This window comes from Salarias fasciatus, chromosome 18, assembly GCF_902148845.1.
Source record: "Salarias fasciatus chromosome 18, fSalaFa1.1, whole genome shotgun sequence".
NCBI lineage: Eukaryota > Metazoa > Chordata > Actinopteri > Blenniiformes > Blenniidae > Salarias > Salarias fasciatus.
In genome coordinates, this window is record NC_043762.1 from 17,958,160 (window position 1) to 17,980,180 (window position 22,021).

The 22,021-nt window shown below is 43.9% G+C and overlaps 1 protein-coding gene across 2 annotated transcripts in view; it reads right to left on the reverse strand.

Moving 5' to 3' along the window:
- Positions 1–814: 814 nt before the first annotated feature.
- Positions 815–22,021, reverse strand: part of ctnnd2b (catenin (cadherin-associated protein), delta 2b) — a 110,490-nt gene continuing 89,283 nt past the window's right edge. Inside the window, exons 15-24 of one of the 2 annotated variants that reach the window (XM_030115659.1) lie at positions 17,643–17,760; positions 15,530–15,712; positions 12,317–12,490; positions 11,877–12,027; positions 10,184–10,442; positions 8,778–8,862; positions 8,510–8,636; positions 5,954–6,082; positions 4,455–4,531; positions 815–3,712 (exon numbers count right to left, since the gene is read on the reverse strand). In XM_030115659.1, the coding sequence (XP_029971519.1) occupies positions 3,449–3,712; positions 4,455–4,531; positions 5,954–6,082; positions 8,510–8,636; positions 8,778–8,862; positions 10,184–10,442; positions 11,877–12,027; positions 12,317–12,490; positions 15,530–15,712; positions 17,643–17,760 (1,567 nt within the window). In that variant the 3' untranslated portion in view covers positions 815–3,448. Of the gene's footprint in view, positions 3,713–4,454; positions 4,532–5,953; positions 6,083–8,509; positions 8,637–8,777; positions 8,872–10,183; positions 10,443–11,876; positions 12,028–12,316; positions 12,491–15,529; positions 15,713–17,642; positions 17,761–22,021 lie in introns of both variants that reach the window. The other variant, XM_030115658.1, reaches the window with a different exon arrangement.

Genomic DNA, 22,021 nt, shown 5'->3' on the forward strand with positions numbered 1-22,021 from the left:
TCCCACAGCTCAAACATGCTTTAGAGGCTAATTGGCCACTCAGAATTCCCAGTAGACATGCGAGCGAGATGGACTGATCTGTTCAGGATGCACTCCAGCTTCCCATTACTCTAATTTGAGCGGTATTGAGAATGAATGGATGGACTTCAGTGATTATTCCCGCAGCGTCTCGCCTCTATTAAGCTCTCCTGATGCGTCTCAGAAAGTTACCAGCCTAATGCATTCAGAGCTGCACGCTAAAAGTTTTTTTTTTTCAGTTTTATGTGATAGTTTGGCAACCTGTTCAAAGATCAAAGCCGTTAGATTTCTTGAAGTAGAAGTTAAGAGCTCATTCTCCTCCCGAGTTATTTTTCAAATGTCTTTTTCATCCTGGAACTCCTGAACACACCGAACGATTACACGAGTGAGCAGGCTGAGCAAAGAAAAGCTTGTGAGTGTATGTCCTCAAATCTGATTGTATGTGTGTGTGGGTGAGTGTGTGTGTGTGTGTGTTTCCTGGGTTAAGCCCTTTTGATTCCTGCTTCATTTTCCAGGGATTTTTTTTTGTTTGTTTGTTTTACAAAAAGAACAAAACAGGCAAATGTTCTCATCAAAAGGCTTTCTGGTTATTAACAAGACCACCCTGGGTCACGGACACACACACACACACACAAGGCCTCTTAAACACAACAAGATCAACCATGCTTTCTGTGATACAAATGATTAATAAATTCATATTTATATTGCCTGCTGTAGTATCCTGCTGAAAAACACTCAAAGAACAGTTTTTTTTTTTTTTCTGACAGCAGCACAAAGAAACTCTCGAAATCAGCAGTTCTTTGATGTTCCGTTTATATTTTTGGAGCAGTTGCAATCTGTTTGAGGCAATAGAAAGATTCACAATTTTCTTTTTAAAACACGTTTGGTCTAGCAACAAAAAGGTCACCAACGTTTATATCTCCGCACAGGTCTTATAGTCAGGTTTTTTTCTGCCTAAGGATCACAAGGACATACAGAACGTTGTCGGTTTCCAGATGCCTAATAACAAATACAGTACGTCTGTTATCCGTCTAGCTTGTGTGTGTGTGTGTATTAGGGTGTGTGTGTGTGTGTGTGTGTGTGTGTGTGTGTGTGTGTGTGTGTGTGTGTGTGTGTGTGTGTGGTTGTGGGGGGGGGGCAAGACGGGGGGAGAGTTGCATCATGAATCGTTTTTCAAGCAATGGAAGATGACCTCTAAGACTTCTAAAGAGCAGTGGGGAGGGAGAGCCAGGGTCAGTTGTCACATTTGACAATTTCAGCCTTCCTCGCTTTGAAAAAGAAAAGAAAAAAAAGTTAATAAAACATTTCAGATTGACCACACGGTTCTCACGCATTCATGGGCGCAGGTTTTCCCATTTAAGGACAATGAGACCAGTCGATCAGAGGCGAAGTGTGTTGATGTGTGTGTGTGTGTGTGTGTGTCTGGTTCATGCACGGTGAACTCAGGCCTGAAAATCCATTTGTTATTAATGCAGCAATATGTTTTAGAGAGAGGGTGTGTGTGTGTGTGTGAGAGTAAGTGTGTGGAAAGGAAACATTTTGTGCACAGATAAAATACAGACATGTTGGAAATACTTCTAACGGATGTAGCACCTTTTTGAAGCTCTTCAGTGACAACGTGGATCCCTGGGCCCTGGTCTACTCTACTCCACATAGCAACAACATTACTACACAAAGTCGACAATTTAGTGTGTTGACCAGAAAGTAAAATGTGAAACGAAATTCCTACACGTAGCTGTTTTTCTTTTTTTAAACAAGTTTTTTTTTTCTCATAATGTTGCTGCTATAAGTGACATCCACATCTGCACATAAAAAGTATATATTTATATTTATATAATATATATCCGTACTCTATTAACAGTTTTGTCTAGCATGAAGTTAGAACTGCCACCCATCTCTCAGAAAAGTTGTTGTTTTTTTTTTCTCAAACATTGATTATTTTACAACACAGAAATAAACTAATTTTGTACAACTTTGGAGGAAGTGAGGCTCCGCCCCGTCACGGTTCCCTCCGCTCGTTTCTCTTTTTTCTTTTTTTTTTTTTTTGTGGGTTTTTCTCTCCGGTCTCGGCGCAGTGGAGACAGTTTTCGTCGCAGGTAAAACACAGTTTAGAAAAACCAAAGCATTTACAAACTGGCATTGTTAGAACGACGGTGAGGCTGTTCAGCTGAAAACGTTCAGCTCAACTTGGACCCTTTGACACACCTTGACCCCGAAAGTACACCCCTGTTTGGCACGGTTATATACACAATGAGCAACGGTCACTCAAGGAAATGGGAATGAAAACAGGAGATTTGTGACAGTAATGTGGAAATAAAAAGCCATCAAAGCTCGAATTGAAAGAAAAGAGAGAAAAAAAAAACTGTCTTCGGCTAATCTGTAGGGCAGTGAGAGGAGCGCCGTCACCGAGCTTTTCAAATCCAGTGTTTCACATTATCAATACATCCGTGGTTTATGTTTGGAAAAGCGGCTGTCGTGTGTGTGTGTGTGTGTGTATCTGTGTGTAATGGTTTCAGAGGGGTTAGTTAGTGAGCAGGTGAGGCTGACCCAGCGGCGAAAGGCCTGACATGACACAGAAAATAGTGCAATGTACAGTACACAATGCATCTCAGTAAATGTACATCAAATACTATACAACCGGAATTAAAAAAGTAGAAACACAAACGAAAAGAAAAAAAAAACAAACAAACAAACAGACAAAATAAACCTGTTACAAATGACCAAAGTCCAGAAGCATTCTTTGCCCAGAGGAGGATACATCACGCCAAAGTCAGAGAGAAACAGAAGTTTTTGTGACAGACGTCCTACATGTCCTACAGCTCTGCTTCTTGTGCTTCATGTTACTAAAAGCCACGTTGCTATGCCACATATTTACAGGATTCTCACCAGTTTCCCCCACATTGCATAACCTCCCATCTGCAAGTCGGCTGATCTATTTTCCTCTTTCATTGTCCTTCATCGCCTCATTACGTAATTTCCCAACTTTTGACCTCAAGCCTTTCCTCCGTGCTCCGTCTCTCAGTCTGTCCCCACGTCCGTCTCTTTTACATTCCGCATCCGGAGGCCTGCTGAACCTTCGCTACCAGTTGTTGATCACAAACTAAACACAGAAAGGAAATGTGTCCGTCGGTTTGGTTGGTGGTGTGCATGCACATGCGCGGCCGCTCCTCCGTTTGCTCCCGGTCCTCGCTGCTCCCCTCTCGCCTCTCCCCCTCCGGTGTCTTTGGAAGGAGCGTAAACGCCTCGGATCTTCTGTCGCACACACCATCCTCCCCTCCTTTGTCCTGCTATCTAAGATGCTACTCAGGAACTACAGAGGAGGATGGGACGGGAGGGAAACAAGTCTTTTCTTAAACTACACTTTTACCGTTTGTCCCTCTTCATCCATCCTCACCCTCTCCTCCTCCTCCTCCTCCACCCTCATCTCCTCTCAGACCCAGGAGTCCGGCGAGGCTGGATAGTGGCTGGTCTCATAGTTCAGCTCACTGTAGGGCCGTGAGGCTGAGTAGAAGTCTACATAGTTGCCTGTGGACTTGAGGCCCTGCAGGTGCATGTTGAGGTCCCCCTGTGGAGGACGTCCTCCCGGATGGAGCTGGTTCTCGTAAAACGCCTGGTCCTCGTAGTTTCCATTATCGGGCGGAGGGGGGTTTTGGAAAGGGGGATAAGGTTCTGATGGCAAGCCTTGAGAAGAGATCTGGGAAAAAGGACAAATACACGTCACTGAGATGGAGGACCGAAGCTCCTGCTTGCTAACGCATCATTTGAAAAGCTAAATTTCAAAAAGCATCAACAGTGAAAGATTCCATCTTCACCAAACACTGAATCTGAAATGAAATGCTGATCATGCTTGTAGTGTCAACACCATGATCTGATTGGGATCCAACCCTTTAGTCCTCATTATATTTCCACATCAGATTTAAACTGATTGAAAATGTTTGGAATCTGCCAAAAAGAGAGTAAATTAAAATAACGCCGTTGTTGATGCATAGATTTGTTTCTAATACAGGTGAATCTTCAACAAATTTTAGTTTAGGAGAAGTTGGCTGGCTGATATTTGTCAGAACTGTTGATTAAATCAGAGATGCAACCAGCTCTTCACACTGCTGTCAGTGCTGCTGCCTGCCTGCAAACAGAGCAAAGCCAAATGCCAGACCTTCACAGACTGATGGAAATCCATTGCTGCGTTGCTGTGATGTGCAAATGGAGGTCTAAATAGGCTCATGGGTCATCTGTTTATAGTTGACCTATGAGGTTTTCATGGTATATTTATGGTACAATTTAAAAGAGTATGTAGCTAATTCAATTCCACTGTGGCACTTTGTCTACTGTTAGAAATGATCACTGGCTGGAAATGCAATAAATCTCTGAGTTATAAAGAGTTAACGGGAGCTGAAAGCCTGATTTGCAGAGAGAGTGAAGGAAATGACTTCTTGTACCTGATTATACTTCAGGTCATCTGTCGGGGACACGTACGCTCCTCTATGTAGTGTGGAAGACCCACCAGTGATCTGACCTGCAGAGACAGTGGGGAGAAATTAAGGCTTGACGACAGTACAATTAACACAGAGCCAACAGAGAAATTAGAAAATGTCTACAAAGGAGAGGGTTGAAATAAAGCGCGCTTGAAAATCTCTTATGGCTGGTTCATCCGGATTGGGGTCAGACAGAGCCAACGCATTTCGAAATACAGGGCACACCTTGGCCAGGTCTCCAGGGCTAACGGAGGCAGAGAGGCACTTATTCACTTTCACTCCTGTGGGCAAGTGAGAGTCGCCTTTTAATGAAAAAAAGAAAAGAAAAGAAACATGCTGTGGGAAGCAACCTGCCTTTCTGAAGAAAATCCACGCCAGCGCAGGATGAAGTTAGAGTCGCCACACTGACAGCTAAAGAAGGACAACGGCTAAAGGCCAAGACACTGGGAACAGTATGAGCTTCTGTATTGATTGAAATGCCACTTTATAGTAGCATCTGTTCATGTTTAGATACATTCGCAACAGTCTCTACAATTTCTTCATTACTGTTTATTTTTCTGATTGTTTTTCAGACAAAAATTCTGCCAAGCAACTTTCAAATCGGATTAGCCAATGGTGGCAGCAGCCGTTTGCGGTGCCTGCAGTTTATTGGGAGTGGCTTCAGTGCCTTGCTCAAAGACGTCCCCGAAATGGAACCAGCAGAGCTGGCAGTGCTGCCTGCCGTGGAGTTGGTGGGTAAACGGCTCGACCACCAGAGTCACAGCATAACCTGAGTGTGACAGATGGTTGACTGGGGTTGTGTTTGGACTCTTAATCCATCACCGAACATGATTCAGACAGAACATCGAGGAAACAAATCACAGAGATATATTCTGCTCCCCAGACGACAGCAGAGAGGATAGTTACACCTTCGTGCTTTGCTATCAAGATAACAATAAAAAAGTAGTTTTTGCAGGGGATATAAACTACTTACACACAGTAGAAGCGACAGGATATGATCCTAAACACTAAGACGATCCGACGTGCGAACTGTACGACAGTGTCTAAAAACAGCAGTAACCTAACTGATCCGATCTTTCATGTCTGGGAAACGCTATACCCGGTAAGTGATGAAGTTACTCCTTCCACAAAGCAACTCACACACAAACACCCTGCTGCTGCTTGATGCTGCAGCTATCGGATAAACTCAAAATAAAGAGTCGGTAGTCTCAAAGACAGCAGCGGCTCCCGAAGGCAAACTCCTACACTGCTCTATTGGTTTCAGAGCAGGGCTGGAACCGAATGAAGCATCTTCCAGTTACCTTATGGCAGCAACACGCTGCACAACATCTCACTTTGAAGCTACGTGTAAAAAGTGAACTTGCTGGACAGCATCGTCTAAAACCTAAAAATATATCTGTCAGTTGAAACTGCTCGAGTTTTTCGTGACAGTGCCGCACTCGTGCCGTGTCTGAATTTCCTACCCGTCATCGCGTCCTTCCGGGATGTGTGCTCGCCCTTGTTGCCATGGTAACTGGCATTGCCAGTCGACTCGTAGTCTGCTTTCCTCTCCTTCAGCGCCATCATCTCCCGTGGGGACGCGGGAGCACTCGCTGCACAGGAACACACATGCGGAGGGAATATCTTTAACCTTCAATTCATCGACGCGTCACCAATAAATGTCGGGAGGGAGACTGTGACGGGGGGGGGGAGAAGTATTTACATCGCACTGGAGTGCCATCAGAAAAGATTGCAGCTCTTGTATTCACCTGCATGACTCTGAACAAAGGCAGCGCACACTGAGGCTTCAGTGCATTTTATTTTGCCTCAAACCTGCGACGGGTTAAAAAAAAATGGAGGGGCCGCTTTATGAATTGGGAGTCTGTGGGCATTGCACTCGCTCTGGGCTTTTGACCAGGGTGTGATTTTCAAAAGAGGCAAATACTGAGTCATCCCTCCCTCTTGCAAATCTTCTCCTTCTCCCACCATTTGAATGCAGACCTCTCCTGCATATACATATTTCATCTGAAACTCCCACTTGCCCATTAAGCCCTCTTAGTGTTATTCGCCCGGATATCTGCTCATACCCAGCAGGGACACAGACAGAAAGTATCACAGAACATGCACACCCACAGCTGGGGGAGAATAGAAATACTGGCCAAAGTCGGGGGAGGTGGGATCAGTGGGAAAGACAGTGAGTAAGATCTTGTAAACCTTGTTGGATGAAGCCTGATCATTGATTCTGTGCCATACGGTTTCCCCGAATACACAGATCATGATGAGCGGTCTTTCAGCGTGCAAGCTGCCGGCGACGCTGCAGCGCGCCAGCCTGTTTCTCTGCAGCTGCATCTGTCTCTTTGTCTCTCTTTTGCATGAAATAACACAGTTAGCAGTGATCCATACTCTGATTAATGATCTGCTAATATCACCCCGCTATTGCAACGCCATCGCCTAAACAGCCAATCACCATTTATCAAGTGCTGCTGTCGAAATGCACTTATTCCTGCAGCTTATCGCACACAAAGGAACTGTTTCGTTTGTGCCTGGAAAAAAGCAAATCAGTGGAATTAAACCCGTCTGTGGGGCCATCTCCCATCTGTGACTGCCAGCACACTTGTAAACTAAAAAAAAAAAAGAAAAAAAAAAAGAAAAGAAAATTACAAAGGGGGAATACGCTTCAAAATTGCAGTATTTTATCATTTTTCTGGTTTGCTAGATGACAGCTTCATGAATTCCATTTGGGCTGTGTTTTTTAAAACGAGGTGGCTTCATGAGATGTGTTCAAACGCTGCCGGCGAAACAGATTCAGATCACACGTTCGCTGTATCTGCTTAGATTCTGATGGAATTTTAGCATCAGTGCTTAAAGTATTGCTTTTGGAATCAACATAAACCAAAATTTTTCGATTTAAAAAATGTCTCGGCAGTTATTGCTTATCAATGGAACTTGTCAAAAACGTCAGCCATACATAAATAGAAAGATGAGAAATTTCTTCACCATCCAGTTTGCTCAGGAACCTTCAGAAAAAAAAAAAAAAAACTGTGTGTGAATGTGACTCTGATTTTCTGCATTGCTTCTTAGATTTATGGCACCGATATTAAATCACAGAAAAATTAATGGGGGATTTAACTTTCTGCAAAATTTCACTGTTTGAAATGAAGTTGCATGAAGTGCAGACTGAAACACGGGTAGATGAAACGGAAAAAAGTAACTGACAAACGCGTTGATGCAGCTTAATGAGAGAGGCTCACTTCTCTCAACAGCGTCTGTTTTCTTTTGCCGTTTTTATAATAATCTGCAATTTCACTGCTAGAGGACCTCCTACAGTTTTACCTGATCAGTGCTGTCACATGAAGTGTAAAAAAAAAAAATAACTACAGGGGCATCAAATAAAAGAAGCTCAAAGCACATTATTTAGTCACACAACGCACCGAATATTCAATTATCACCTCTTAAGAAACATGTGAATTAACCAGAGTCCTGAGGCCATCTTTCTCACCTCAAAACGTGTCTATAAAAATTAGGAGACACACATTGAGCTGTAAAACACTTTCACACATCACAGTTAACAAAGCATATTGTCATTAAATGTTGTGAAGACGTAAAAAACGATTCTTTTAGTGACAACCACCTGTGACAATTTCAGATTACAAACATGTCCTTTTTGTCCTGCTGCAGCTACCAGTCCCCTCCTTCATGTCACTCGACGTTCTTATCGTCCACAGGATGAACGCAACCTGGAGACTTCTGGACGTCATCGGAAAACAACACTCTGGAAACCTTGAGTGACTCATATTAGTCAAGCTCCAACTTTGAAAAAACACACAAGGGCGAAAAACTTTGGCGGAAGCGGGGGGGGGGGGGGGGGGGGGGGGGGGCCGAGGATTTGACTTGACGGTGGAGTAATTTGTCACTAGTGGCGCAGTGTGAAGGTTAAAACAGACCTGAGCTATATTGGAGCGACGTCTGTTTGACTGGGCTCTACTCGCGGAAGGAGTGATGGATGATGGGAGGGAAGACAAAAGGAGGGGAGAGCTCACCTGATCGATTGTTGGGAGAGGTCCGCACGGGCGAGATGGACGGAGTGCGAGAGGAAGAGTAAGGTCGCTGTCTGTCTCGCTCTATCGTGGAGGAAGAGCCGACGAAATGGTACTGAGAATAGCCGTCCTGGGAGGAGAAGAGCAGGAAGGATCAGAGATACGGCACTATTTATACGATCCACAAGGGCATCGGTGATATTTTTGCCCTTTTTAAAGCAACATCACCGACACTTTCAGTGTTTACACAACAAGCCCACACAGGCTTTACCTTCTTGTAGAGGCTGCGGAGGTCTCTGTACTGCCACATGCTGTTCAGGACTTGAGAGGCTGCTTTCACCACTTTAGGACTATGTCTGGGAATTCAGCAGAGAGGAAAGAAACGCACACAGCGTAAAGCTTGACGCTTTGAAAGCAACACAAGAATAATAAGAATCCTAAAACGTGCAAAGCGCCGACTCATCGCACCCTCAGATATAAACCTCACCCGATATAAACGTACCTGTCATTTCATATGTGCTGTGAGCAAAGCACACAATAGTTTCACTCCTGACTGACTGATTGGATAACCTTACATCCAGGATTTGACTCGGCTGACTAATACTTGTGCCTTTGGAAATTAAACCATTTTCCTTGAAGACATGGAGTAGCATGTTTATGTGTTAGATTCAAAGACTGAGCGATGCACCGCAGGAACACAAGGAAAGTAATGTGAAGCATCTTTCTAAAGAAAATGCATATTTATTTTTATTTTCAAAAATACTTTTAACACCTGACATTTGGACTGTGTCTTATCGTGAATGAAATATTCATCAGTCCTCTATGGTGCTCATTAGAGTTAAGATCACAACGGCTAAAGCTGATCCCACACACCAATACATTAGAAAGTGTTCTTAGATTGCAGAAGGACACCAGAGTGTTCATGGTAAAATCTATGCACAGGAAGAACACGCAAACTCCACGCAGAAAGGCTCCCACACGTATGAACTTGTGAATTGTATCCTACTTTTTTTTCTACCATTTTGGCACACTGTGCCAAATATTCATCGTTTCAAATGAGTTAAAGAATAAACCTGTCAGGCAATAAATGAATGAAGAATGAAAGAAGACCTTCTGTTTCAGTGCATATTAATGCTTAGGAAGCCAACCAAACATCAGCCTGCTCAATGACTGTGAGATACACGATGTGAGTCGTAAGTCCGTCCCTTTGGTTCCTTCACTTTCTCTACACTAAACTGTCCAATGGCACAGAGAAGTGCAGGCGTGCAGGTAAACAGTTCAGACAGTACCTGGAGAGCAGGCCAAACTTCAGGTTGGATCGTACTTTATTTTCCCTCTGTCGACTGCTTTATGACTCAGAGCTCTAAAACAAGAACACGCCGCCTCTCCAAACCTTCACCTCAGCCGCTGCTCTCCGTACCTCCGTCTCCGCCGCATCCATATTTTACCTCTCTCTTTTTACGCCTTTCCACCCGCGTGTGAGCCGGACTGCTTTCCTTCAATCCCGCAGTAAATCATGCTCAACGGCAGCACCAAAACGCTTCAAATAGCTCTTTAATTTCTATAAAGTTTTGACGCTTGCTGACAAAAACTCCGCCGTGTTTTTGACTTCGCCCTGCGTCTGTGACTTCCACCGCCTCCTCCGCCTGGCAGCATCTTTCCTCCCATTCCTCTTACTTGTCTCCCTTGCTCCGGGCGATGCCGATGAGCTTCTCGATGCCGCCGGCGTCCCTCAGGGCCTTGGTGTTCTCCATGTTCTTGGTGATGACCTCGTGCAGGGCGCAGCAGATCGCCGTGATGGTGTCGTCCGACATGGTCTTCCCCACCAGGCCGCCGCCGTTGGCGCCGCCCCCTCCTCCTCCTCCTCCTCCGGTGCTGTTGTTGTTGTTGCTGCCTCCAGGCAAGCGGTGCACCAGGTCCCTCATGGCGTATTTACCTGTGAGGGGAGAGAGTGGCAGGGTGGTTTTGGGAGAGATGCAGAAGAATCATAACGGGGTTACAAACAAGAGGATTACAGTGCTTTTTTTTTGTTTTTTTTTAAGTTTGATCAGCACCCAGTACACCGGATTTAATCTATTCCGAAAACACCAAACTAGTTTGGAAGCTTATCCTCGTCAAATCTCATCTGGAAACTTGAAATGATCGATATTTTCAATAAACCATCAACAGTAAAAGATGCATCGGCCACATCAGACACATTATCTTTAATTACAAACGGTTATAATTTCTATTGTGCTGCTATTATCTACTTATGTGTTATTTTTTTCTGAATCCAAATAACCCATTTCAAATAATTTACAAAGCCAAGTTTCATGTTTACTTTACTTAACTAAAAAAAAAAAAAAAAAAAAAAAAAAAAAAAAAACTCTACAAAATCAAAATCTGCTTGAATAAATATATCCTGGTTGAAATGTTGAAAGACTGCACAGGCCAACTGCATATCCCATGATACCTAGCAAATCTGTGTCCGCCGTGCGCTCTGACATGTCAATCTGTCCAGCTCTTTTTCCTACTCACATGAAATTCCGATAAATTGTCAGATATTACTGAACCATTCAAAGGGTCGAACTCCTGCCACACCGAAGGGCTCGCAATTTGATTATCAACTTTGTAACTTTGAAGCAAAAATCAAATATAATAGATATCTGTTACTGACAGTTCTGACATCTCAGCTACACAACATGATGCATCTCTGAAGCGGTTTCATTGTGTTAACATAACACAACTGTGAGGACGTCGATATGTTCTTTCAAAATATACCTCCAAGCCCCATGGCAGCACAATGAAAACCAATAACATAAAATAAAAATCAGCTGTTCCAGCCTACACACACGCATGCCTGCATCCACGTACTGAGCCGCCACAAAGACACGCAGCTCAACTCAAAGCCTCCGAGCATCAGACGGAGTGAGTGAAAAGAGGCATGTGGTTGTTGCCATGGCGACCAGCAGACAAGCTGAGTTTATTACAGACATCAGTCGTCCTCCGAAGAGAAATCAAGCATCAAGGGATCAGTCGAAGACATGGCGCTCTACCTTTACAGCGACATAAACATGCAAATAATACAGACAGTGATAAATGTTTTAAACTTGTCAATATGCTTTTATGGACTGAATTGTTTCGAGTGTCTTAAAGCAAAGGAGCAAATCTGCAAGTAGGTGAAGATATATGTTTTCAAAGCAAATATCTTCTATGAATTCATATCTAGAAGAAAATAAATGATTCAATGAATGAAGCTTTGCAGGTTGTTGTAAGGTCTTGTAAAGTTACAGTTTCCTTTCCAGAGTGTGTGTGTGTGTGTGTGTGTGTGTGTGTGTGTGTGTGTGTGTGTGTGTGTGTGTGTGTCTCTCAGTGTGATTGAGCTACTCACCAATCAGCTCCTTGTTCCTGATGTCCAGGGCCATATTTCTGAGGGCGGTCGCCACGGCACAGACCACCCGGTCATTGTCTATCCTCAGCAGCTCCACCAGGATGGGGAGGCCCTTCTCTTTACGCACCGCGGCTCGGATGTAAACAGACCACTGGACGGGACACAGGGGCGACAGAGAGACCGTCAGGAACTTATCTCACTAATTTAATGAAAAGATTCCCACAGGAGAATGACAATTGGTCTCAATCAGACATTAAAGTTATTGATACGAAAAATTAAAAGTACAAATCCAGCAGCGTATGAAAGTTTTGTTGTTTTCTTGCAGAGTGCTGAAATTTATTAATACTTTCAGTTTTTTTTTTTTCCCCCATTGACTTGAATCTCCGAAGCGTCTTGCGGATGCCCTTTAGTATCACAGCGCTGCAGCCGCGGCATCCTACCTTCCAGCTGCCAGCAGCCAGGTTCTGCAGGGCCCCAGCTGCTCCCTCCAGGGTGTCTGGGTTGGAGCACTCAGACAGCAGGGTGAGGTAGGGCTTGACGATGGTGGGGTGCCATAACATCTGGATGCCCTTCGGGGGCTCCGCCAAGTCTGGAAACGGGCCGACGCCGTCCCACTGCGGAAGATGAGACATAATTCAGAAAAGAAAAGCATTTAGAATTCTGTGTGAGGCGAGGTTTGACAGCGGCGGCGTGCCAGCATGGTCCCCTCAGGCAAGAGCAGGGAAGGAGAGGGAGACCATTTACTATTCATAAGCAGAGTATAAATAAGGTGGCATTCATCTTTCTGGCCATTTTGTTTTTCTCACTCTTCTGTAATTGAAATCTGACATTTTATCTGAACAGTCAGGGTCCACTTTGAAGCACGCACCCATACCGTACCGCCATAATTACAGTCGACGGGTTGGAAGTCTCTGAACCATATGTTGCATCATTTTCAAATGTACCTCCCTTACTTCTCTGAGAAAAAGCCAATCGCTCCATGAAAAAAAGACTAATGATAAGGTGGAAAGCTGACCGTGGCTTTTTGATATGTTGGCTTTTTGCTAGCTGGAATCAAGAACTCACAGTTTGGGGTTTATCAAGAGCTAATTCTAATTCACACTGAAAAGTAAATACTTAATTTTAATGCACATATACGTGCGATTCTAACTGAGAGAAGTGTTTATTTTCTTTTGCGGAGCTGTTTCTGTCTATGGGTGTGTTGCTGCCTTTCCACTTGTTGTCATCGCACATCCGTTTTCATCCCCCTTTAATGTGCAATCAGAGACGGCATCTGTTAGTGCCGGGAAACAATGCCAACGCACTTCTACTGCTTCCCTGTGTGCTCTGACTTACCGTTTTGCTTTTTTGCTGATATCATTGCATAGCTTTCTTTGTTTGCTCTCTGTCTTTCCTTTAGATGGACCTCCTCTCCTCTCCTCCCCTCTCCTCTCCTCTAATGTCCCCACAGCTGATCGAGTTTTTGCCATCTCCAACAAGCTCCCCGATTGCTACTTCATGGTAATCACCCACAGCTGCACTGGAGTGGAGACGCACAGCGAGAGGAGAGGGGGGAGCGTGGGTTATTGTTTGGAGAGGTTACGATTTGTCCCTTTACAGTCTGATCTCTGGGTTAGCATTCGACACCGCCCGTCTCCCTGCCTCTGCCTGGATACAGAAGGAAGTTAACAGAGGATGAGCTTAACAGAGGTAAAGGGTGGAGCGTCGTGATGATTCCAAGGAGAAGAAGAAGGGGGGGGAAAAAATACTCCTTTGCTAAAATTGACAGGGAGTGAGGAAAAAACATGCAGGGCTGATGAGCGATTCATACACCCTGATCCACCGGAAGTGTTGGGTTTTCAGTCCCTGCAGCTTCAGCAGAAGTGCTAAAAAGACGTCTTCCACTCAACCAGAATGTGATGCTGATTGCTTATTAGCATGACAAGAGGTTAGAGTCTTCTCCAAGGCGCCCGTTTAAGTTCTGCCAATTCTTCAACTAAAAGTGTTCTTGCTTTTTTTTCCCCCCTCTTTTTTTTTGTTTTTTTTTCTTTTTAGGAGGGTAAAACTGCTTGCTGGCAACAGATGGCCACGACTAGAAAATCCAGGGAGAAATGCTAAACCAGCTTGGTAATTTTGGAGCGTGCACACAGGTACCCAGCGAGAAATCAAGGAAGCCGAACACAACTCTGGGTAAAACCGTAACCTCCGGACGCTGCTGTGTTTACAGCCTTCTGGAACGTCCGCATCATGTCGCAGGGAAAAGAAACAACAGAAACATATTTGTCTACTTTTTGAGCTGTCTGTCCTCTCATTCTGCAGACGTGACTCTAAATAATCCAGGTGGTCGGCGAATGTCAGGGGCTGATGAGGAAAACAACTGCGGCTCAAACGTCATGAATATCAAAGGGAGATGTTGCGCAGTCATAAATATTCATCTGTGACTGAAGATCATTTGAACCGATGATGAACCGAGCAAATGTTGCCGAAACCTCGAATCGACGCAACGGCTCTGGCATAGAACGAGATGCTCAGTCCTCAGCTTGTAAGAGGACAGCTGCCGCCTCCAGTTTTAAAGGACAGCTTAATATTGTGGTAATGAGAGAGAGAGAGAGAGAGAAAAAAAAGAAAACCCATAATAATAGGAAGTGATTCGATAACGTAATAAACAAAAGCCTCGGCCACGGCGAAGACCCTCTCTGCGCTCTGTCACTTTCTGGATGTTTGTTTTGAGCAGGCTGTAGACGAGCAACAGATAAAGTCCCCGGTTTAAAATAAACCTTGAAAACCAATCCTCATGCATTATGCACGCGGGACGTAAATGAAGGCCGTTTTATGAGGTCAGTAGGTTTCTATAATATAGGATATTACTGTGAAAAAGAAGAGAGAAATTAAAGGAGGAGAGAAAGAGATAAAGCAGCAGGAAGAGGCAGAGATTGTGAGATAAGTCAACAGTCAAATTGCAAATTAAGAACCTCAAAGATACTCCAGATCCCAGAGATAGAGAGAATCAGCTGGAAATCAGCCTTCATTGGGTTGTTCCTCCCAGCACCATTTATTTCACGTTTTCTATAAATGTCCTCTCGTTCCTTTGTGGTTTATTGTTTCACCTGGTAAACCTTCTGTCACTTGTTCTAATGCTAATCACACCTCAGCAGAAAGTTTACTATTTAAAGGAAAAAAAAAGATAGATTGTTTTCTTTGCCATTGCTTAAATTGTACAGATGTGTGTATGAGATACAGCAGCTTCCAGCTTTTCTTTCCCGGTTGCTTGTTTGTTTTCTTTTCAGTGAAGAAGAGTCATTCAGGCCTTGAAGTGGTAACATTCACCACCTGGGTTTCTGGAGCAGAAATGAACCTGACCAAAACAAACCGGCATCCTGCATGGATTTGCACCTTCAATATCAGAAAACACACTAACATCATACAAATGCTGAGTTTGGGGATGATATTGTTGCTTTTTGAAAATGCTTGTAGGAACTCGAGGGGTATTTATAGATTAATAAATAATCTTGTGAAGACAAACAGAGCGAAGCAGCAACAAACCATAACGAAAACAATAAAAGCTCGTGAGAGTAAACCGCCACGATATTGCTATGCACTCTAGTTATTGATCGCAAAGAAATATCTCAAATAATCTCGAAAACATACCGATAACGCCTCTTTAACTTCCTCACCTGGTCATGACCCTTCTTTTTCTTCTTCTTCTTGCCCCAGCACCCAGAACTCTCCGCGTCCTTTCCGCCCGTGTCACACAACAACCCGTCCAGCTCCTCCGACCCCCCCTGCTGGCTGTGAGACGTCTCTGCAGCCAGGCGGTAGGACAGGTTCCTCAGGATGCACACGCAGTTCTCCACAGTCTGGTGGACGGAGGCCGGAAGGGAGGAACCAGAAAGAGTTGAGAGACGGCGACAGACATGAAGGAGGGGCAGATGGAGAAACATACACAATCCGAACATGTGATTTATGCCACTCGCATACACAAACATACCGTGCACGGCAGTCTGCATAAATACAGACACGCACGCACGGAGATTTGCAGTGTGCATGAAGTCTGCAGACGCACGCTAATCCTATTGTTCTGAGTGGCCGTGCAGTCAACAGTCAGAGGCTCTCTGAGGATTTAAAAAAAAAAAGACTTCACATCTACTTATAAAGAGACAGGCACTCCGACAATGCAGCTGAAAATTCACTCCTTCACACTAACGTATGCACGACAAACCTCCACATGCTTATATGCACACACACACACGCACGCTATGTTTCTGTGTCACTGACCATCTGGGCTGAGAAGTCCACGGTACACTGTAAAAACATGACAAGGCTGTGCGAAGCCAGGAGTTTTTGGGATGTAAGCTGACAATAGCCTCACTGCACTGAGTCAGGGTGAGCGTGGAATCTGTTCACGTCAGAATCTGCAGGTTGATTAGAAAAGTGATCCATCTTTTGTCTGTCTATGTCAGGAAATTTCTCTGGAGGATTGATTAAAAAAAATCTGCACATGGTAATGTCACACATGGCAACGATATATATGTGCGAAAATACCACCTTTGTGTGTGTGTGTGTGTGTCTGTGCATGCGTTTGGGACAGAGCTGGACATTATCATGCAAACCAACAGGCAAACAAGGTATACAAATGAATATGCATGAGTTCCATGCATACAGTCTGTTAGGAAAAAAAAAAAGATTAATATGCATTTGCATATAAATAATGGAAATGTATGTAAATTATAAATTGTAATCATCATGAGATGCGTGTTTGTAAAGCAAAAATAGCCACATGACTCGAGACACGGGAAAATTCAATCACACACAAATCCAGGAAAGCACTAGTAAGCATGTGTATTACACCTTTACTGCTGTGCATTGATTAATACGTAAAGCATGGGTATTGTGTTTATGGCTGTTTTACACCTGTTTATGAGTTATTGCATTTATTACTGTTGTGGGGAAAAAAATCTGTAACATTTTGAAATTGTCACAACTTATCATCCTTTGCAGGGCAAAAAAGGGATATTTTCAATAAATGTAAGTAAAGATATAAGATTAAGATAACACATTTAATGTACTGCTACTTTTATGAGTTTTTTTTCCCCGTAGTTTATTGACTTTTCTGCTGTTTCGGACTCTTATCATGTAAAAATGAGAACAGTGTGGTCGGCATTGCCAAAGTGTGTCTGGCACGGCGCTGAATGACAGCACTGATCTGAAAGAAATAAGGTCAGTGAATAATCCCAGTCTAATACTGGCAGACACACAACACACACTCCGTCAGCTTTGGTCACGGTAGTACATACAAGACAAAATGGATAAAAAAAACTATTCGTCATTGAATTCTTACATGCACCCGTGTGTAAATTCCTGTTTGCACGTTTTTTTTTTTTTAGATACTGATGTTCTGCTGTTATTTTATTTTTGGTTTTTCAAGCTGTGAAGCTAATTTATCTCTGGTGAATAATTAAAGATCCTTGAACTTGAGGGTCAGGTGACAGCAAGGTTCAAGATTTGGCAAATAGCACAACTTTATTTGGAGTAAGAATGCAGAAAATGGCTGTGAGTCAATGCAATGTCCCCAAAAGATACAAAAACACGGCTGGGGACGTCAGACTGTACAAGAACACCTAGACTCACAGCTGAAGTCAAATCTTACAGCTTCTCTGTGAGACTAAGGTTAGGGTTATATTCAGGTTATGGAAAGGGCAAATGCTGAGTTTAGATTCTGTCTGCATTAAGTGAATTTAAAAACAGCAAAGGTGTGTGTGTGTGTGTGTGCGTGTGCGTGTAAAATACCTTGCTGTCAATCTCACTGCTCCCCAGAGCGGTCTGGATGACGTACAGAAGAGCGTCTGTCAAACCTTCACACTCCCTCATTCTCCTCCGGGCTTCCTCACCTGCAGAACTCACGTTCCTGTTCGGAGCAAAGACACAAATGCACCTCATCAATACACACACACACACACACACACACAACGCTGAAGTCCTCACCGCATTTTGTGCGTGTGCTCTGCCGCATCTCGACGCATGCGGACATGTGCTGTGTTGGCATGTTGTGTGTGTGTGACGGAGAACAGAGGAAACAGAAGAAATCATCACGTGTTTCTTCTGTCCCTCAATCCAAGTCATCACAGAAAAGTTCAGGAGCTGCATTGTAACAGATTAGAGAGTGGACTGACCTTAAATGTTCTGCATAAAACACACGGCGAGTGCAGCGGAGTGTCATGTTTAAGTAATGCCTCTGGCTGGTTTCACCGCGAGTCTCTGAGGATGAGCTACATTTGATGAATTGCACGTGCATCATGTTTTAATTATAGAGTCAAATAACTCTTTGCATATTTTAGATTGTTGACAAACTATTGATTCTACTCTGCTTGATCCTCTGCGGGCTTTTGTTTGCCCCGAGCGTCGACGCAAGGTTGCCTGAAAGAGAATACAAACAAAACATACATACCAAACAGGGCGCGGACGGAAAGCTATAGCTTGGCTGGCAGACGCCGAAAATAAAAAGACTTCAATCTGAACCACTTCAGATACTTTTCCTTTCACACATTTCCGTTATTTTGGCGACTACCTGTTAATGGATTCAATTTAATTAACCTCCGTCAATTAGGGATAATTAATCTCTCTGAAGCGTTTCCTTGCAAGGCAACAGGGCTACAGATTATCTCTCATTATGATCTTTCAGTGTGAAGAATCTAAATAATGAGGTGGGGAAAAAAAAAAAAACACTGCAGGAAAAAGGTTGTTAGTCTACAAGGAGGGGTTTTCAAACAAAACACAGTCTGATAGTGCTGCTGCTGCTGCCGGGGGAAAATGTTTGCACACAGAAGTGTCACTCTTGATGAAACAGTGGGGGGTGGGGGGGGGCTGGTCCCCGGTCTGACAGGGTTTCATCAGGAGAAGGACGCTTATGCATGTGGAGAAAATAAAAAAATCTGGCTCTGGTACATTAGTTTGACTAAAACAAAGAACAAAAGTAAGGAGACTCCTTCATGGCATAGTTGGGAAAACGCCACTGTAGGAACCGACGCCACACGTTTCACAGCATTAATTACTCTTAATCCAATATGGCGGCACAGAGATTCTGGCAATCGGGGGCTCTGCACTGGGACCCTCTGCAGCCTTCATTCATACGTGGCGAACCCTGCACAGCTCATCTCCAATCTCTTGGCGAACTCGCTAAACTGTCCTCGGAGGGGAGTGGACCCCTCCGTCAGCGGGGGGGGGGGGGGGGGGGGGGGGGGGGGGTGGGTCTCTGCAGATCTTCTGCTGCCTTGCTGTGCAGGAGGCATCTTTATTTATTTTTGTTTTTTTTTTTAAACAAAAACAAAAGCACATTGCAGGGATTTGGAAGTAAATCCGATTTTGAACTCTCACACACACATTGCACTGACCACTCCTGTCTGATACCAACTGTTAATCAATCCTTGTGAAGGTTTTTTTTTTCTTGTCATCATTATAAAGTTAACATGAGTTGGGGAAGTTTGTAGTTATTAGTGGTCAAAAAGGCAGTATGCATGAAAATATATTCAAATAAGTATTTTATAATATAAATCTGAATTTGAACCCCCCCCCCCCCCCCCCCCCCCCCCGCATGACTGCCGAAGCATTTCAACTGCAGCACGGCCAAAATCTGTCTTCCCCTCACAGTGATTACAACCACTTCGCCAGCACATCAGAGAGAAACAACATCATATAATCACATTTTAAAATCCAATTAAAGCAGAGCTGCCAACTCTCACCATGGAGACCGAAAAGTCTGAGTGTGAACTCCGAGATCACGCGCTGAATCTCAGCGATAGTCTGGTTGATGTCAGACACCGGGAATTTCACATGAAGAGCTTTAAGGCCAATAAAAAGGAAGATATTTGCCACACCATGTCACCGTGGCAGCTTACTTGTTTGTGCCCATCTATATTCCCAAACACACACTTACTGAAGTTAACACAGACTTCGCTGCAGCTTTTCTGTGCTGTCTCACCCACACAGATCTTTCAGCAAGCAACGCATCGATGGATCAGAACAAAAACCCTGCTGCCTCTGTATGAAGGACCGTGAGAGTCGACGCTTCGTTCTGCACGTCGTTTCAGTAAGGCTCGCAGAGGGGTGTGATTTCAACGTCAGTTCAGCTATCATCATGTCAGGGCCGGCATGTGAGGAGGTGTACATGTGTCTTGAAGAGACAGACGGCTGCACACGAAGCAAACATCTGACTAGACTGCATCTCAAAGGCTGCTGTCACACATTTTGATATCAGATAGCTTCATTATAATCCGTCCAAGAAGGACGTAGATGCTGAGTACAGCGAAAACTGGACTTTTGATATTTACAATAAAATTATTATCATTATTGCTCATATTTCATGTTGCAGTGAGTGACAGGGAGCCAGAGAGAGAAGAAGAAGGGGATGAAACAGGGCCGACACAACTGAAAGAGAAGAAATGGGGTAATGGGACGAGGCGAAGGAGGAGAGAGCGGCTAAAGCGGGAAGACAGAAAATGAGAACGTGAGGAAGATAATGGAAGACGGAAAAAAAGGAGAGAGAAGAAGAGAGCACAGGTGGCCAGTGATATACCAAAGCCGCCATGAAATATTCAATCTTTAATCAGACTCCCAGCATTCCCTAACGAGGCGTGAGAAAGATGAATTAGCCCTCCGAGTTTAGGATCCACACACACACACACACACGCACCAGACTCAAAAGTACATCACCACATGTGTCAGGTGTGTGTATTTTCACTCACGCACGGCATTATGACATGAAAGTTTGCGTTTGGTAGACACAAATTTACACCACGAGCGGGTGAAATGCATTGTGGGTAAGATTAATGGGCCCACACACACACACACACACAGTTCCAGACAAACAGAACCATGCAAACACACACTGGCACCAGAGATCCTCGCGCTCATTTCAGCTTCAGCTGCAGCTCAAGAGGTAATATTTACAAAAGTCAGGTGTCAGCTGTCAAAAAACGAATGGATGACCTGAGTCTTTACATTTTTCATTTGCAGTAGCGGTAAAACGTGCCGCCTGTGTGCAGGAATAATGATATATACGCAAGATTTACGCAAATGAGAGGCGGGCGAAAAGACAAATACGTTTCAGGCAAACTTGTCATTATTCTGACGAAAAGATGTGCTTTTCTCTTCTGACGCCGCGGCGTTTGATGGACGGGAACGAATAGCACATCAAAAAGTGTCTGGCACACAGCCGACGTGTCTGCGTGAGAAATATTTATGAGCTGTGAGTCAGCCGCAGAAATTTCATCACGCTGGTCTGGAAATACTGAAAGAATATAGAAAGCATCACAGCAGGAGAGATTTTATGCGGAGGAATACCTAAAGTGGCACTTCATGTGGCATGGCCATTATTACCATTTTCTCCTGATACTTTACAAGGATACTTGGTTCTCAGTTATATGTTAAAAAAAAAAAAATCTGTATATATATAACAATAACCAAGTGTGGTGGCAGAACATGCAAACTCCATGACCTCTCTGTTTCAAAGATCGAAGATATTTGTTTATGCTTTTACGACTAGCATCACGGCAAAATGTCCCCGTTTGGATGGATTCCTCTCTGGTTTTATTTGAATGGCGGCTTAAATAAACCAAAATAATCAGTCGTTCACTCAACAACAACGGGAGAAAAGTCACATCAGACATTTTAAAACTGTAATCTCTCCAAAACCCTGATGGGAAACACTAGGCCAACTATTTGAGAACTTTTAGAGCGAAGAAGCCAAAATCGAATCACAAAGAGGCGAAAGATTTAGTTCCATATACATTATTGGTGCAAAACCAGATGCTGAAAGGATCGTTTGAAGATAATCTATTTTTGGTTTGAACTTCACAGCGCTTCTGCAAACCTATAATGCATTAGTTGCATCAGGGACATATTGATTACAGGCAGCAGAAAGAACTGGAGGCGTTATCCTCAAGAAATCTGAAGTTTCAGTCAACCGGTGCAACACTGGCCGAAACTGCCATTCTTCTCTAATAATACTTGGATAAACGCAGGAAAAACAATCAACAGTCTGACTCCACAGTCACGGCTCCATTCATGTCCAACATGATCGGATCCAGGGCCAAGACGGCACGCAAGAAATGTGTGTCATAGTCTTACTACTTCCAGCCTGCACTGGAGAGCAGGCGTCATTCCTCAAGCGA